The 14,630-nt window shown below is 66.5% G+C and overlaps 2 protein-coding genes across 2 annotated transcripts in view; one reads left to right on the top strand and one right to left on the bottom strand.

Moving 5' to 3' along the window:
- Positions 1 to 843: 843 nt before the first annotated feature.
- MMP11 (matrix metallopeptidase 11) lies at positions 844 to 6,600 on the bottom strand. Its single transcript, XM_040251167.1, has 7 exons — positions 5,035 to 6,600; positions 4,054 to 4,197; positions 3,826 to 3,959; positions 3,496 to 3,737; positions 3,199 to 3,415; positions 2,287 to 2,544; positions 844 to 1,649 (listed from the first exon to the last, which is right to left on the bottom strand). The coding sequence occupies exons 1-7, from the start codon at positions 5,367 to 5,369 to the stop codon at positions 1,516 to 1,518; spliced, it is 1,464 nt and encodes a 487-aa protein (XP_040107101.1). The 5' UTR covers positions 5,370 to 6,600; the 3' UTR covers positions 844 to 1,515.
- A 6,676-nt stretch (positions 6,601 to 13,276) lies between these two features.
- The window catches only part of CHCHD10 (coiled-coil-helix-coiled-coil-helix domain containing 10), a 1,750-nt gene continuing 396 nt past the window's right edge, over positions 13,277 to 14,630 (top strand). The window contains exons 1-2 of the mRNA XM_040251166.1: positions 13,277 to 13,587; positions 14,296 to 14,443. Coding sequence (XP_040107100.1) covers positions 13,459 to 13,587; positions 14,296 to 14,443 — 277 coding nt within the window. The 5' untranslated portion in view covers positions 13,277 to 13,458. The remainder of the gene's footprint in view (positions 13,588 to 14,295; positions 14,444 to 14,630) is intronic.

The raw sequence follows: 14,630 nt of genomic DNA, 5'->3' as shown, positions 1-14,630 counted from the left end.
TGAGAGGCCCCGCTATGAGCATCCACTTAGGGCTGTGTGTGTGTGTGTGTGTCTGTGTGTGTGTGTGTGTGTCTGTGTGTGTGTGCGTGTGCCTGTGTGTGTGCGTGCGCCTGTGTGTGTGCGTGCGCCTGTGTGTGTGCGTGCGCCTGTGTGTGCGTGCGTGTGTGACTTGCTTAGTCGTGTCTCTTTGCACCCTACGGGCCGTAGCCATGGGATTCCCCAAGCAAGAATACTGGAGCAGATGGTCATTCCCTTCTCCAGGGCATCTTCCCCACGCAGAGGCTGAACCTAGGTCTTCTACATTGCCTGGTGGCTCAGACGGTACAGAGTCTGCCTGCTATGCGGGACCTGGGTTGGAAAGATCCCCTGGAGAAGGAAATGGCAACCTACTCTAGTACTCTTGCCTGCAAAATCCCATGGACAGAGGAGCCTGGTAGGCTACAGTCTATGGGGTCGCAAAGAGTTGGACACGACTGAGCGGCTTCACTCGCTCCTGCGTCGCAGGCGGACCCTTGGCTCTCTGAGGGTGGCAGGCAAGTAGACCCCAGAGAGGGAGGAGTCAGCCATGGTGATCTTGAGTTCGGTTCTGTGTCCTGACTGGCAGGATCGGAAAACGTGAGCAGCGCTTGGTGGACGATGGTCTGAGAGGCCTCTGGGGAAATGGGGAGCAGACTGTGAAGCCGCTGTAGGCATTCAAGCAGGACGAGATGGGGCAGGGGAGCCCTAAACACGGGCCCCGGCCCCGAGGACCAGAGGACTGTGCGGCTCCCCAGCCAAGCCTCCCAGCTCCTGGTCCAGCTGCACCCCCATCCTGGCCTTGCACTCACAGAGACACCCGAGGCAGGCAGGTAGAAAATGACCGTGTTTAATGACAGTCGGTTTGAAAAAAAGAAACACAAAACAGCTTTATACACACTATACACATTTACATGGCTTTGGAAGATCTGACCCGTGATAGGACTGAGGTATGCTGGGGCCCCCAGGGCGCAGGGTCTCTGGCAGGAAGCACCCCCACCAGCTGACCGGGCCTTTTGGCCAGGATCCTGGGGAACAGGTCTCCAGAACCACCGAACTGGAAGGCAGCACCTACCCAGAGCCAACCCCTGTGAGAGGCAGGAGGCGCAGGACCCTGACAGCCAGGTGCCTGCCCCCCGTGGGACCCCACAGCAAGGACGGTGGGGGCTCCAGCTCCCCCAGCCCTGCTGAGGCCCAAGCCTGAGGGTGTGGACGGAGACCATGGGCAGCTGGCTTCCATGTGACCTGCACAGGCTGCGTGGAGCCGGCCCAAGACCACCCTCAGCCTCCCTGCCAGAGCCCCCTGCCCAGTCTCGGTCGCTGGCAGTGGCCACGACCTGCGTGGCCCTCCCTGCAGTCCTGGTGGCAGCACCCCGCCCTGCCCCCCCTGCAGCCGCGGCTCCGTGCCCTCCCTGGCGCCTACAGCCACGGCCACGGCCACGGCCACGGCCACGGTCTCCCGTGCGGAGGTGTCAGGGCCTGAGGACAGCCAGGCGATGATCAGCGGAAAGTGTTGGCAGCCTCAGTACAGCTGAAGAAGTCGGGGCCCACGAGGCGGGGGAAGCCCTCCAGGGCTTTCACCTTCACAGGGTCAAACTTCCAGTACAGGCGGCCGCGCAGGAAATAGGCGAAACCTGAGAAGACAGGAGAGTCAGGGCATGGGGAGTGGGCATGGGGGTGGGCACAGGGGTGGACCTAGGGAGTGGGCACAGGGGTGGGCATGGGGGGTGGGCACAGGAGTGGGCCTGGGGGGTGGGCACAGGGCTGGGCACAGGCCTTGGCCACTACTGGGTTCCTTGAAACCCAGGGACCTCAGGTGGCCCTTAAGAAAGTGAAGTCGCTCCATCGTGTCTTACTCTTAGCGACCCCATGGACTGTAGCCTTCCAGGCTGCTCCGTCCATGGAATTCTCCAGGCAACAGTACTGGAGGGCATTGCCATTTCCTTCTCCAGGGTATCTTCCCGACCCAGGGATCGAACCCAGGTCTCCCGCATTGCAGGCAGACGCTTTACCCTCTGAGCTGCCAGGGAAGCCCCAGGGTCTTCCTACCCTTGGGCAAGCCCTCCCGCCTGCCCTCAGGGTCTGGTCTGAGCTACCACCCAGCCTGACAGAAGCTGGAGCCTCTGACTGATTTCGCTAGCTGCACCCGAGGGGCCCAGGCATGGGCCGGTCTCCATGCCACAAAGATGGAGCACAGCGGGTTAGCACGGTCCTTGGCAGGAGGAGGGGCGGAGTGGGAGGGGGCCGGGCAGAGGCCCGCCCCCTGCACACCTTCAGCATCCTGGAAGGCCGCGTCGATCTCCGAGGGCACCCCTCGCCAGTCGGTGGCCCGGCGCGGCACGGGGCTGTCCACGCGGCGGGCGCTGGGCTGGAAGCGCCAGTAGTCCCCGCTTCGGAAGAAGTAGATCTTGGTCTTCTCGGAGCCCCACACCAGGGCGGCATGGATCGGGGACCCCCGGAGCCCCAGCTCAGAAAGGGGCGCAGGGCCCAGGACTGGCTTCTCACCGTCGTACACCCAGTACTGAGCTCCTGTTGGAGAAACGGGGGGTTGAGGGGCGTATGCTGCAACAGGGCTGCCCAGTGGCCACGTTCCACCACCGACACCACCTCGGACCTTCCCAGCCTCAGTTTCCTTGTCCATAAAACACAAAAGGCCAGTAATAACGCCTGCTTGGCACCCCCACCCCCAAGAAGGACACTGGGCAATGCCAGCAGCGTGGGAAAGGTCATTTTGAGCAGCAAAGAGGCCACCTGGGTGCCCACTCCCTGTACTTGGCTGCCCACCCCGGCACCAGCCCTCAGGCAGCAGGCCCCGCCCCCTGGCATGCTCCAGGCTCCCATCTCTGGCACACTGAGCTCACATCCCTCCCGACCTTCTCCAAGCTGTGCCCTCATGTGGGTCACTTCACCACCTCTGAGCCCCAGAGCCTTGTGTCTAGGGGCAAGCGCCACACGTGCTTCATGGGGTGCAATACCTTCCATCCTACTCCAGCCTCGAGAACCACCTCCTCCAGGAAGCCTCCTAGCTGTGTCCAGAGGAGTGAGCCACACTCCTCCTGGGCCCCAGAACTCTGGGCCCCCCTCCGTCTGTCCATCTGCTCATCACGTCTGTCTGTCCCTACCCTTGGCCATGACGTTCCTGGCTCCCAGCAGTCTCCCGAGTGTGACCTGGCCCCCACTCACCTTGGAAGAACCAGATGTGGCCCTGGGCATCCTCGAAGGCTGCATCCACAGGGTTGGGCAGCCCCTGCCAGTGCCGAGAGGCCAGTGCAGGGTAGCCGGGCTGCAGCCGGCCCCCGCGCAGCCGCCACACAAAGCCTGCCTTGAAGAAGAAGAGCTCCCCGCGGATGGTGGCGGCCGCGTCAAAGGAGACCTGGCAGGCATCCGGTGGGGCGTCCGGCTGGGGTGAGAGGGAAGGGTCAGGAGGAGCCCATGCTGGAGCCGCAGAGGCAGCCGTGGGCAGGCGGAGCAGGGCCTCACCTCCAGCGGCGCGATCTCGTTGGTGTCTGCCCGGGTGCCAGGGCCCAGGTCCGGGGGCCTGGACGTGGGAGCTAGCCGAGGCCGGCCGTACAGCAGCTGGATGCCCCTGCGGTCGTCTGGGCTGAGGCTCAGCGGGTAGCGGAAGGTGTAGAAGGGGGACATCAGGGCCTTCGCAGCTGTCGTGTGCTGCAGCCCGAGCACGTGGCCAAACTCGTGGGCCGCCACCTGCAGGAGGTCTGTGCCTGGAAGCGGGAGACAGCCCGGCGGCGCGTGAGCTCCCGCAGCGGGCCTCAGCGGGGCCCCTCCGGAAAGCGGGGCCCGAGCCCCTACCCTGGTCGTCTCCGATGGTCCAGGTCTCATCATAGTCGAAGTGCACATCCCCTTCTCGGTGGGTCTTGGGGAAGAAGGCATGGGCCAGGATGCCCCCAGGTCCATCGAAGGGCAGGTTGTCCCCATGCCAGTACCTGGGGGCGGGTGGGTAGGGGCAGAGTCAGTGGCTGCTGGCAGATGGGTTTCCTTCCCGGGGTGGGGGGGGGTGTCCCCAGGCCCCCGGTTCACCTGGTGAAGTCGATCACGATGTCGGCATGGCCCTCGTGCACCTCAGTGAAGGTGAGTGGTGTGACGTCACTCCACACTCGGAGGGCCTCCGCCACTGTCTGCCGCACCTGTTCCCGCAGCAGCTGCCACGGGAACCGGAGGATCCTGGGGAGGACCGGGGCGGTGTGGGGGGTGCCTGGGTCTGGCTCACAGGGCTGGCTGTCAGCGCCAGGAGTTGCCCCGGAGGCGCAGTCGGGGGGCAGGCGTGCAGGATGCAGGCCCGGTGTGCTCCGAGGGTGCGCACCGCTCCCTCCACCACAGGGGCACAGCTTTGTGTGGTCTGTGTGCCCTTAGGTGCCCACGAGGGTCTGCACGGGGTGGAAAGGACCCAAGAGCCCTGAGGCCCCCTCCTAGACCTGACCGTGCCACTGACCACGGGGAGACCTTGGACCCTGAGACCTGCCCCTCCTGGGTCCGCAGGCTCCCCACCCAGCACACTTTGGGGCCCCCAGGAGTCCCAGCTGCAATGACACGGGACACCACACCCGTCCTCGCCGCCCCCTGCCGCCCGCTGCAGGATGTGTAAGTCTCAGCGCCAGGGGCCGAGGCCACCGGAGCCGCCACCCGGCCTGCCCCAGCGGGCCCCTCCCTGTGCGGATCCGAGTGCGGCGCTAGAGCTGAACCTCGCTCCGCCAGAGGAGGGGCCGCGTCTGCCTCCCTCACCGAGACTCCCAGGGCCTGGCCCGCAGCACGGAGCCCGCAGAGGTCGCGTGGGCGACTGACGGCCGTGCCCCATGGGTGTGTGGGGCGGCCAGGCGGGTGCGGAGACCGCGCTCCAGGGCGTGGCCGTGCATCTAAGTGTGGGTTTGGGGCGTTGAGCAGCAGCACGGGAGTCGGGGGACACTCCAGCCTGTAGGCCATAGGGATCTGCCCCACCCCAGCCCCAGAGGGTCTCAGACAGCAGGTGGAGGTCAAAGGCCAGCTCGTGGCCACTGGCCCTACCTGTAGGTGAGGTCCGTCTTCTCCCAGCGCCCACCCGACAGCACGAACCTCTTCTGTCGGTTGCGGGCACTTGGCCCGTCGGGTGGGTCGGGCACGCCGCAGCGGGGAGGTCTGGGGCGGCCAGCGAGCCGGAGGGCCTCCTGGGTGGTCAGGACGGGGGCATCGCTGTCAGGAGGGGCGTTGGGCCAGGGCTGTGGCCCTCTGCTCACAGGGTGGCGGCGGGGGACGTCCTGACCAGGAGAGAGGCCCCGGGTCAGTGGTGTGGACGTCAGCGCAGCCTCACTCCAGCGGAGGCCGTCGGGGAGCATGGTGCTCTGGCGCCGGCTGACTGGCATCCAGATGCTGATCCCAAGGCCTCCCGCCCCCTCCTGGAGGGCCCCAGGTGCCGAGGATCACTTGCTCCCACCGTTTGGGCCAGGGAGGGGTGGGTGGGATTGCAGACCCGCCTGCCTTCCTCACGCACAGCCTTGAAGGGACCCCCCCACTCCAGCAGACACCTCTCCCCCTATGTTTCTTCCTGAGTGCCCCCAGCCCCCAGGTCTGTCCTCTCCAGCTCCCTGAGCTGGCTCCTGCCCACGATGCCCATCATGACCACCTGCCAGCATGGAAGGGCTGCTGCCCTCCCCCACCTGCACCTGCTCACCCGACAAGTGGGGGTGATCCCTCCCTCTAGCGTGGACCTGGGGGTGAACCAACCAGGCCACTTTCAGCATGGGCCGGCACCACTCAGGGCACCGGGGAACTGGGGTCCAATCGCTGGGATGCACTTGTTTTTTTAAGTAACGATCTTTAAAGCTTTTATTATTTAGTTATTTATGTGTTTGGCTTCGGCTGGGTTTTCTCCAGTTGCTGCCAGCGGAGGCGCGGCCTCTGTGTGGTCTCTGTGTCCTCTCTGCACGGGTCGGGGTGGCTGGCAGTTCCCAGATGCCCAGCCCCCACCCTGCCAGGGCCCCTGGACCATGCTTGCCCGGTGGAGGGGTGATTCTGACCTGGCGCACCCGCCTTCCCCACGTCCCAGCCAGGAGGTCGCGTTTCCCCTGCCTGGAAAAGGCAGAAGCTCAGAGCGGCAGGGAGAGCCCGCCGGATCTGCCCGCAAGGACACGATGGAGCCAAGCGGGGGTGCTGGCACCCTGGGCCACAGGTGAGGGTCACAGCAGAGCTGGGGGAGGGGCCCGGAGCCTCAGTGCCCGTCTGGCCCAGCCTGTCTGCTCAGCGCCGCTGTGGCCTTCCCGAGCCATATTTGGGGCAGGAGCTGGGCCGCCCGGGCCCCACCCTCGGCCTCAGCCTCTGGCAACTCTCCCAGGGCCTGAGCACCCCAGAGCTCAGAAGAGTATCCCAGCCGCTCCCCCCAGCTGCCGACTCCAGAGCCACCAGGAACAGCGGCAGGCAGAGCAGGAGGCTCTCTGCGCTCCCAGCACACCCCCGACCCCAGCTCTGCTCTGTCCTTCAGGCTGGGGTCCCCCTTCCCCAGAGGAGGGACTGGCCCCACCAGAGCAAACGAAGAGGAGGAAGGGGAAATGACCAAGTACCCGCTGTCTTCTAGACACCTTGGGGGCAGGGTTCACTGGGCCCGGTGTTAGGCGGGAGGACACACGTCCACGTCTCACACTGGGGACGTGGGCCCCGGGCTTGCCCCTGCTTCTCCCCACACCGCTCCGTGACCTCCAGGAGGAACAGAAACCCTTTCCTCAACCCCGGTGGGGGCCTGAGGACTCTCCCCAGAAAGGTCAGGGCTGCACTGTTCCCCTGGAGCCCCAGAGAGCCCAGGGCCCAGCCTGCCATCACGTGAAAATCTCCCCTCTCCTCTGCCCCCAGGGAGGCCTGAGCAGCAAGCCATGGTGGGGGGAGGGTGACAGACACGCCCAGCGTGCCTTCCTCTCCTGCCCCCACGAGGCGCTAGGTCCAGGCCCAGACCCCTGCATCCTGGCACGCTCAGTGCAGCTGCAAGATCCCCAGCCTGAGATTCAGAAGGCCCAGTTCCACGCCACGGAGGCCCTGGGCAAGTCACAGCCTTCTCTCAGCCTCCACTTTCCCATCTGTCCAATGGGAATGGGGCCACGGCGAAGGGGTAACCAACCTCTCTGTAATGCCCTTTGGGGCAGCAGGCACGGAGAGAGTCCCCTCCTTGGGCTGACTTCTCCCACTCTGGGACGCTGCTCTGCCAAATTCCTGCCGTTCCCCACCTGGCAGTCAGCCCCCACCTCCCCGCCAGGCCTCCAGACTTGACATCTGAATGCAGGAGCGGCAGCTGGAAGGAAGCTCTCAGGGCCAGAGAGGAAGAATGACTCGCGCAGGGTCCACCTGCAAGCCGGGGCCTCTGGTTCCCTGCCTACGTCTTGGTTACCACTCCTAGAGGCACTAGGATCAGGGCCCCGGGCAGCGAGGTCCTTTCCTGGAGCCCACCGTCCACAGGCTCTTGGCCTCTGTTTCTCCACCGCTGGCCCCTGCTCCGCCGCCCTCCTGCATTCTGTCTCCCCACGTCCTTTCCGGCCTGGGGCTGGGGGGGCCCTCCCTAGCTGCAAGGCCTGATCCCTCACCTGGGTGTGCCAGTCCCCTCCACCCCGCCCAGGGCTGCTGGAAGGCAGTGAGGTGGGGTGAGCACACACCACGCCTGCCTCATCCACAGCCCTGGGGGACTGGGGAGCAGGCGTTGCCCCACCTCCCAGGGGAAGAGACAGGGCCCAGAGAGGTCCAGGTCTTGGCCCAGGGTCACACAGCGAGGGAGCTCAGACCTGGACCTAGACCTGGGGATCAGGCCTCCCCACCCATGGCCCCCCCCAACCCCCAGCTGTGGCTTGTCTCCAAAACCCACATTCCTGAGACAGCTGCTCGTCCTGCTTGCAGGCCTGCCTGCTCGTCAGCCAGCATCTCCCTGGGCCTGCCCTGGGCGGGGGTGCCCAGTCCCCTCACCCCACCTATCCCCCACAGGCACCACACCACAGCCTCACACATCCTCGAGGAGTCACTTGGGGAATTCAGTCTCCCAGCTGAGCCAGAGGCTCCGGTCAGCCTCGGGGTCAACCTGCAACTGGGAAAATGGGAGGCAGCCAGCAGTTGGTAGCAGAGGGGGCCCCTGGACTGGGAAGTGCTGGGCACGGCTGGGCCAGGCATGCCCTCTCCGGCCTGCCTGCCACTGGCCCAGGTCCCCATAGCCACCTGCTCTGCGGTGGGCAGGAGGCGACCCTGAGGGGAGGACACTGGTCAGGCTGGGAGGAAGGCAGGGAGCATCCACACACCATCCCGGGCCTCTCTGAGGCTCAGAGAGGTCAAGTGACCTGCCCAAGTCACACCGCCTGCTCCTGGGCAGGCAGGTCCATCTCCCCCACCCCCTCACCCTGCTGGCTCCAGAAGGGAAGGGGGGGGTCCCCCACAGCGGGCGGGCAGCGGGGCTTTCATCAACCCTGAAAGCTGTGAGCTTGGATGGATAAATATTTACAGAGCCTTCCCGGCCCTGCCAACAGCCATCCAGGGATAAGCACGTCCGAGGCGACCCCGAATGCCCCCTGCATATCTGCGGCGTGACAGCCCGGCTCAGACCCCGCCTGACCCCGCACAAGTGGCACAGTGGCAGCTCCAGGTGACGGAACTGTCCGTGTGCCCAGCTCTCCTGGCCTCCCTGCAGACGCTGTTCAGCCCAGCAGTGGGCACTGTCGCCTCCCACCCGCCCACCTGGACAAGGCTGGGGGTGAGGGCTACCGAGGCGCTGGAGGGCTCACCTAGGGCCACGTGGTTCAAAAGCCCAGGTCCCTCCGGTTCCTAAACCCGAGGATTCAGCAGCTCCCCAGGGTGACCCCTAGACTCTGCCCCTAGGCCTAGGGGGCCGGGCGGGGCTGGGGAGGAGACAGGGCCCCCAGACTGAGGTACCGAGGTACCCGCCACCCCTCTCATCCCCAGCACTGCCAGGGGCTGGCTGGCCAGACCTCCCTTGTCACCGGAGCTGTCCCCAGAGAGTCTGCCTGCGCCCCTGCCCCCACCCCCGCTAACGACCCCATCCCTGCCGCCGACCCCTGCCCGGACAGGCTGGAGGCTCAGCGGCCCGCCAGCGTGGGCCGGGCACCCGGGGAGCTATGCGCCTGCAGGAGCCCAGGCTGTGACTCGTCTCCCGAAGCCCCAGCAGTGGGGGAGGGCGCAGCCTTCAGGACACACGCGGGCTGGCACACACAGGGGCGTTCCCCCCCACCCCCGCCGTGGCACACCGGAGCTCTCACGCTTAGGCTGCCTCCTGGCTCCACCGTCTCCCGATCCCGGCACTCACAGGTCCCAGGCGGTGGCATCTGTCTCCTCCAGGCTCAGACCCCGCATGCCCTCCCCAGAGCGGTTCCTTCAGCAACCCCGCCTGGAGGTGTGCTCACCGAGGCCACACACCTGGCGGCTGACGCCAGCTGGAGACCCACGGGTCTTTGTCCCTGCAGTGAGTCGGGAGCCCTGTGGCTACTCCCGCTGTCCCTCCCCTGCAACACACACACACACCCGGGATCGTGGCCGGGCGGGCGCGGAGGGGGCAGGTCCGGGAGCTGGGGGGTGGCGGCGTGCGTCTAACGCCCGACCGAGCGATCCCGGCGCCGGCTCCACTTGCATACCTCCAGGGACGGGAAGCTCACTATCCACCACGCCCCCGGGGCACCCAGACAGCGTTTCGGGGTAACGGGCCGCGCCGGGCCACTCCCGGGCGCCCCCGTGGGTCCCGCTCTGCCAGCCGGCGCCCCTCGGCGTGGAGGGCGGGGCGGGGCGAGGGGGCTGCCGGGCGGCGGGCACTCACCGGCGGCCGTGGGGCCCGGGCCAGCAGCAGCGGCGGCGGCGGGAGCAACAGCAGCAGCAGCAGCGGCAGCAGGAGGGCGCGCGGGGCCGCGCCGCGGAGCCCGGCGGCCCGAGCCATCCGCCCCGGGGCTGCAGGGCCTGCTGGGCCGCCGCCCGCCGCCGCCCCTTATAGCCTCCGCCCCGCCCCCGCCCCGGCCCCGCCCCCCGCTTTTGTTCTGCACTCGCCCCGCGCCCGCGGCCAGGGAAGGGGGGTGGCCCGGCCCGCAGATCCGGTCCTTCCCGGGGCGCGCCGGGCTGCGGTCTCGGAGGCCCGGAGGGACCGGGGCACGGGAGGGTGACCCTGGCCAGGGGGGTGCCTGACACTCCGGGCCTCAGTGTCCCCAACGCGATGGGCCGTCTGAGAGGAGTCAGGTTTCCCTACTCGCCCCCGTCTCCTGACAGGCCAACTTGGGAAGGCGCATCCCGAGCAGGGACTTTCAGCTGTGTCCCGGGGGACACGGAGCCACGGGGAGGCGGCTGGCCAGGACGTCAGCTTGGCAGAATCCGCCAATTCACAGAGGAGGAAACTGAGGCCCCGAAAGGGAGGGGCCAGATGAGGCTTTTTCCAAACCATCGAGCAGGATGAGGGGTCAGGAGGCCTTCTTGGCAGGTCAGGTGTTGGGAGGAGGCGGTCAGAAGGCAGTGTCTGTGCGGGGCGCTGGGGACCCCACGCCGCCCCTTGGCCTGGGATGAACAGGTTCCTCAGAGGCCCTCAGGCCAGCCTCCTGAGGCGAGGACGCGTCTCTGAGAATCACAGGGAGGGGTGGTGAGCACACTGGGAGATGGTCATACAATCCTTGTGATGACCCGGGGCGCAGGCAATCTGCTTCATCTCCGGGGAGCCGAAACACCGGCAGTGGACCCCGTCCCGGCAGGCTGGCTCCTGAGCCGCCGCAGGGTGAGGCTGCGCCTAAAAAGGGCGCCCAGCCTGTGCCTAAAAAGGGAGGAGACGGGCAGCGTGGGGAGGGCCACCGGCTGACTCAACCCCCCTCCCCCTCCAGTCCCCGGGGCCGCCGCGGCCTCTCCAGGGAGGCTCCACAGAGACCCCTAGAGGGCGAGAAGAGGGAAGACAGCCGTGATTTTTCACTCCCTAGGCCGTTTGCCATCTTTTTCTTCCTTTTTAAAAATTTTTGGCCGGGCTGCAAGGCATGTCGGCTCTTGGTTCCCTAACCCAGGATCGAACCCATGCCCCCTGCACTGCAAGCATGGACTCTTAACTGCCGGACCACCAGGGAAGCCTGCCGTCTGTTTCTTCAGAGTGATTCACTTTTTAAAAAATGGAGATGCCTACTTCAGCCTCATCCTAGCAATATTGGTCAAGAAATCATGGATTTGATGAACTGATGATACATTTTTTTTCTTTCTGATACACATGAAAATGCATAAAGTAAAAATGTTTAACTACCTTAAGTGGTCTCGAGTGCCTCCAGGGACACGTGGCCTTGTTTTGGGGACCCGCAATCCACCAGTCATGGGAGTTTAAAATAAAAACCTCCCACGTTACAGGCCACAGTGGAAAGCCACAGTTATAGCAAGCTGGGGACACGACTGAGCGACTTCCCTTCCACTTTTCACTTTCATGCATTGGAGAAGGAAATGGCAACCCACTCCAGTGTTCTTGCCTGGAGAATCCCAGGGACGGGGGAGCCTAGTGGGCTGCCGTCTATGGGGTCACACAGAGTCAGACACGACTGAAGTGACTTAGCAGTAGCAGCAGGGCTGGTCCCAGAGGGCTTCCTGGAGGAGGGGGGCCCTGATCAGCCCAGGAGGGGCTGGTGTGGCAAACAGGAGCAGGTCAGCAGGGGCTGCAGGAGCAAAGGGGTGGAGGCTGGCCCAGGCCTGGCATGTCTGCCAGAAGAGAGTGGCCACCTGTACACGCTCCCCTCTCCCGGAGGCACAGTCACCCCGTTGCAGGGAGGAGAAGACTGAAGCCCAGGCCCAGATGGGGATCAGGGGAGGGCCCTGCCTCCCGGGCTGGCTGAGAGGACTGTGTGGTCGGGACGCAGTCGTGACATCAACCAGCTTGCCAGGCACTGCCGGTGCCCCTGTTCCCTCCTCGCCTGCCGAACCTCCTCAGAGAGGGGCCTCCTCTAGCCACCTGAGCCCCCACCCCATGCTTCTGCTCCTGACTTCATCCTCCCTGCAGTCCCGGGGCCAGGAGGCCTCTCTTGGGGGTTGGGGACAGTGATGTGAGGATAGGAAAGTCAGGAGCCTCCCTGCCAAGGGCACGGATATGACCACTCAGAGCTCATTCAGAAAGGACCCTGAACACCTGCCGTTCCTGAAGGGCTGGGAAGCGTCCTGAATCTGGATGGCCCTGCCCTGGACCTGGAACCAAGGGGTGAAATTCAAGACCTCAGGATTCAAACTCGCACCAATGCCCCTAGGCCCGCAGGGGACAGCCTTTGGAAAGGACATGCCGGGTAAAGGCAGTCGGGGTCTGGCGCTGCATCCAGCCAGTCCATCCTAAAGGAAATCAGCCCTGAGTGTTCACTGGAAGGACTGATGCTGAAGCTGAAACTCCAAAACTCTGGCCACCTGTTGTGAAGAACTGGCTCATTGGAAAAGACCCTGATGCTGGGAAAGATTGAAAGTGGGAGGAGAAGGGGACAACAGAGCATGAGATGGTTGGATGGCATCACTGACTCAATAGATGAGTTTGAGTAAACTCTGGGAGTTGGTGATGGACAGGGAAGCCAGGGGTGCTGCAGTCCATGGGGTCGCAAAGAGTTGGACACGACCGAGCAACTGAACTGAACCGAGGAGGGGAACTGGCGGTGCTCTGTGAGCAGTCCTGGGAGGCTTTCTGGGGGCGGGACGGGGGTGAGTGCTTTGTACCCGCCCCAGTCCACCCGCGACCCTGGGGCCACGCGGGAACCAGCGAGCCGGGCCCCAGGGGAGGGGAAGGAGCAGGGTTCGGCCGTCGCCGGACCGCCCTCGGTTCCGCTCGCCGCGCTCCGCCGCGGCCTTTGAAGGACCGTCCCGTGGCCCCTGAGTGCGCCCTCCGCGCCCTGCCACAGCGGCTCCTTTTCCCCAGGGCGCACACAGCTCGGGCCGGCGGCCAGGAGGGCGCAGGCTCACCGACCCCCGGAGCTGCCGAGGGAGAAGCCGGGGACCCGCGGGGGTGCCGCGTGACCCGGCCCCGGGCCTCCCGCCGGGGGCGTGTCTCCGCGGTCCCGCCCCGGCCCCGCCCCGCCGGCGGGGACCCGCGCCGCCGCCTCGGTCCCGGAGCCACAGCCAGCGCCGCCGCCGCCGTCTCCGACTCGGCTCGTCCGGCCCCGCCGCCGCCGCCGCCATGCCCCGGGGGAGCCGCAGCGTGGCCTCGCGGCCCGCCAGGTAGGAGCCGGCGCGGGCGCCGGGGGCGGGCGCGGGGGAAGCGGCCCCGCAAGGACGCGGCAGCGTGACCTTGGTGACGGCCGCGCCATCTTGGCGGGGGCGGGGCGGGGGCCGCCGCCGCGCGTCTAGGACGGGGGGCCTAGACCGCGGCCTGGGGCCCGGCCGCGAGTGACCCCGCTTCTCCCGGCACCCCGCAGCCGCCCCGCCGCGCCCTCTGCCGCGCACCCGCCTGCGCACCCGCCGCCCTCGGCCGCGGCCCCGGCCCCCGCCCCGTCGGGCCAGCCCGGCCTGATGGCGCAGATGGCGACCACCGCCGCCGGAGTGGCCGTGGGCTCGGCTGTGGGCCACGTCGTGGGCAGCGCCCTGACCGGAGCCTTCAGTGGGGGGAGCTCAGAGCCCGCCCAGCCTGCCGCCCAGCAGGTGAGCAAGGGCTCGGGGGAAACTGAGGCCAGAAGGATCCTACGGGTCACTCGGCTGTTGGCCTGGGGTCACTCACAGGCGGGCTCTCCCAACCCATCTCCTGAGGCCAAGGTCCCTAGAACCACATGGACAGACACCAACCAGCCCTTTAAAGATGGGGAAACCGAGGCGCTTAGGGGTCAGAGATGGCCCTAGAAGAAGGGAGGGCTGTTGGAGTTCCTGAGTGCCCGTTCTCCCACCCCCCAGGAGGCCCCTTCCTGAGGCCAAGGGTGACCGGTAGTCGTGACTTTGGGCCTGCTGACCTGTCCCCCACTGGGCACCGCACCAGTCCTGAGCCACATTTGGGCTTAGTGACGGGGTCAGGGATCATGGGGATCAGCGTGACTGAGCCCGGAAGGTGTCAGAACCTGTCGGCCTGGAGCTCGCACCAGCAGTGCCCTGGGCTGTTCTAGACCCGTGTCCCGCCTCCCGCCCCACATACCCCTGTTCCCGCACCCCACCGGCATTGGCAGGGGCTTCGAGAGGGCTGTGGGCTCACCCTGTTTCAGGGATGGAGCCGCTGAGATCTGGGGCACACTGCCCGCTAGGGACCCCTGAGGCACCAGGGCCAGGGGCTCTGCGGAGGGGCAGCCATCACCCCCAGCTTCAGAGTCATCCCCCGGGTGCCCAGCCCGAGCTGACCCGGCTGCCTCCCCCGCTGTGCCCCAGGCCCCGGCCCCTGCTGCCCCGCAGCCCCTGCAGATGGGGCCCTGCGCCTATGAGATCAGGCAGTTCCTGGACTGCTCCACCACCCAGAGCGACCTGACCCTGTGCGAGGGCTTCAGCGAGGCCCTGAAGCAGTGCAAGTACAACCATGGTGAGGGTCCGCTGCCCGACCGGTGCCAGGGTGGGAGGGGCGGTCCACTGCTCCCACTCCTCCTGGGTGCTCCCGCTCCTCCCGGGTGCTCCCGCTCCTCCCGGGTGCTCCTGCACTTCCCAGGTGCTCCCGCTCCTCCCGGGTGCTCCCGCTCCTCCCGGGTGCTCCCGCTCTTCCCGGGTGCTCC

The sequence above is a fragment of the Oryx dammah genome, unplaced genomic scaffold (genome assembly GCF_014754425.2).
Source record: "Oryx dammah isolate SB20612 unplaced genomic scaffold, SCBI_Odam_1.1 HiC_scaffold_12, whole genome shotgun sequence".
Taxonomy (NCBI): Eukaryota; Metazoa; Chordata; class Mammalia; order Artiodactyla; family Bovidae; genus Oryx; species Oryx dammah.
Note: the sequence above shows the minus strand (reverse complement) of the source record. Positions and strands in the feature narration are given on the sequence as shown.

What these genes read in the sequence shown, in the direction of transcription:
- MMP11 (XM_040251167.1), bottom strand. Translation starts at nt 5,369, where the DNA reads ATGCCAGTCAGCCGGCGCCAGAGCACCATGCTCCCCGACGGCCTCCGC. An exon ending in GACCATCGGAGACGACCAGG is followed by an intron (nt 3,738 to 3,825) that starts GTAGGGGCTCGG and finishes TCCCGCTTCCAG; the next exon opens with GCACAGACCTCCTGCAGGTG. An exon ending in GGCCTTCCAGGATGCTGAAG is followed by an intron (nt 1,650 to 2,286) that starts GTGTGCAGGGGG and finishes CTGTCTTCTCAG; the next exon opens with GTTTCGCCTATTTCCTGCGC.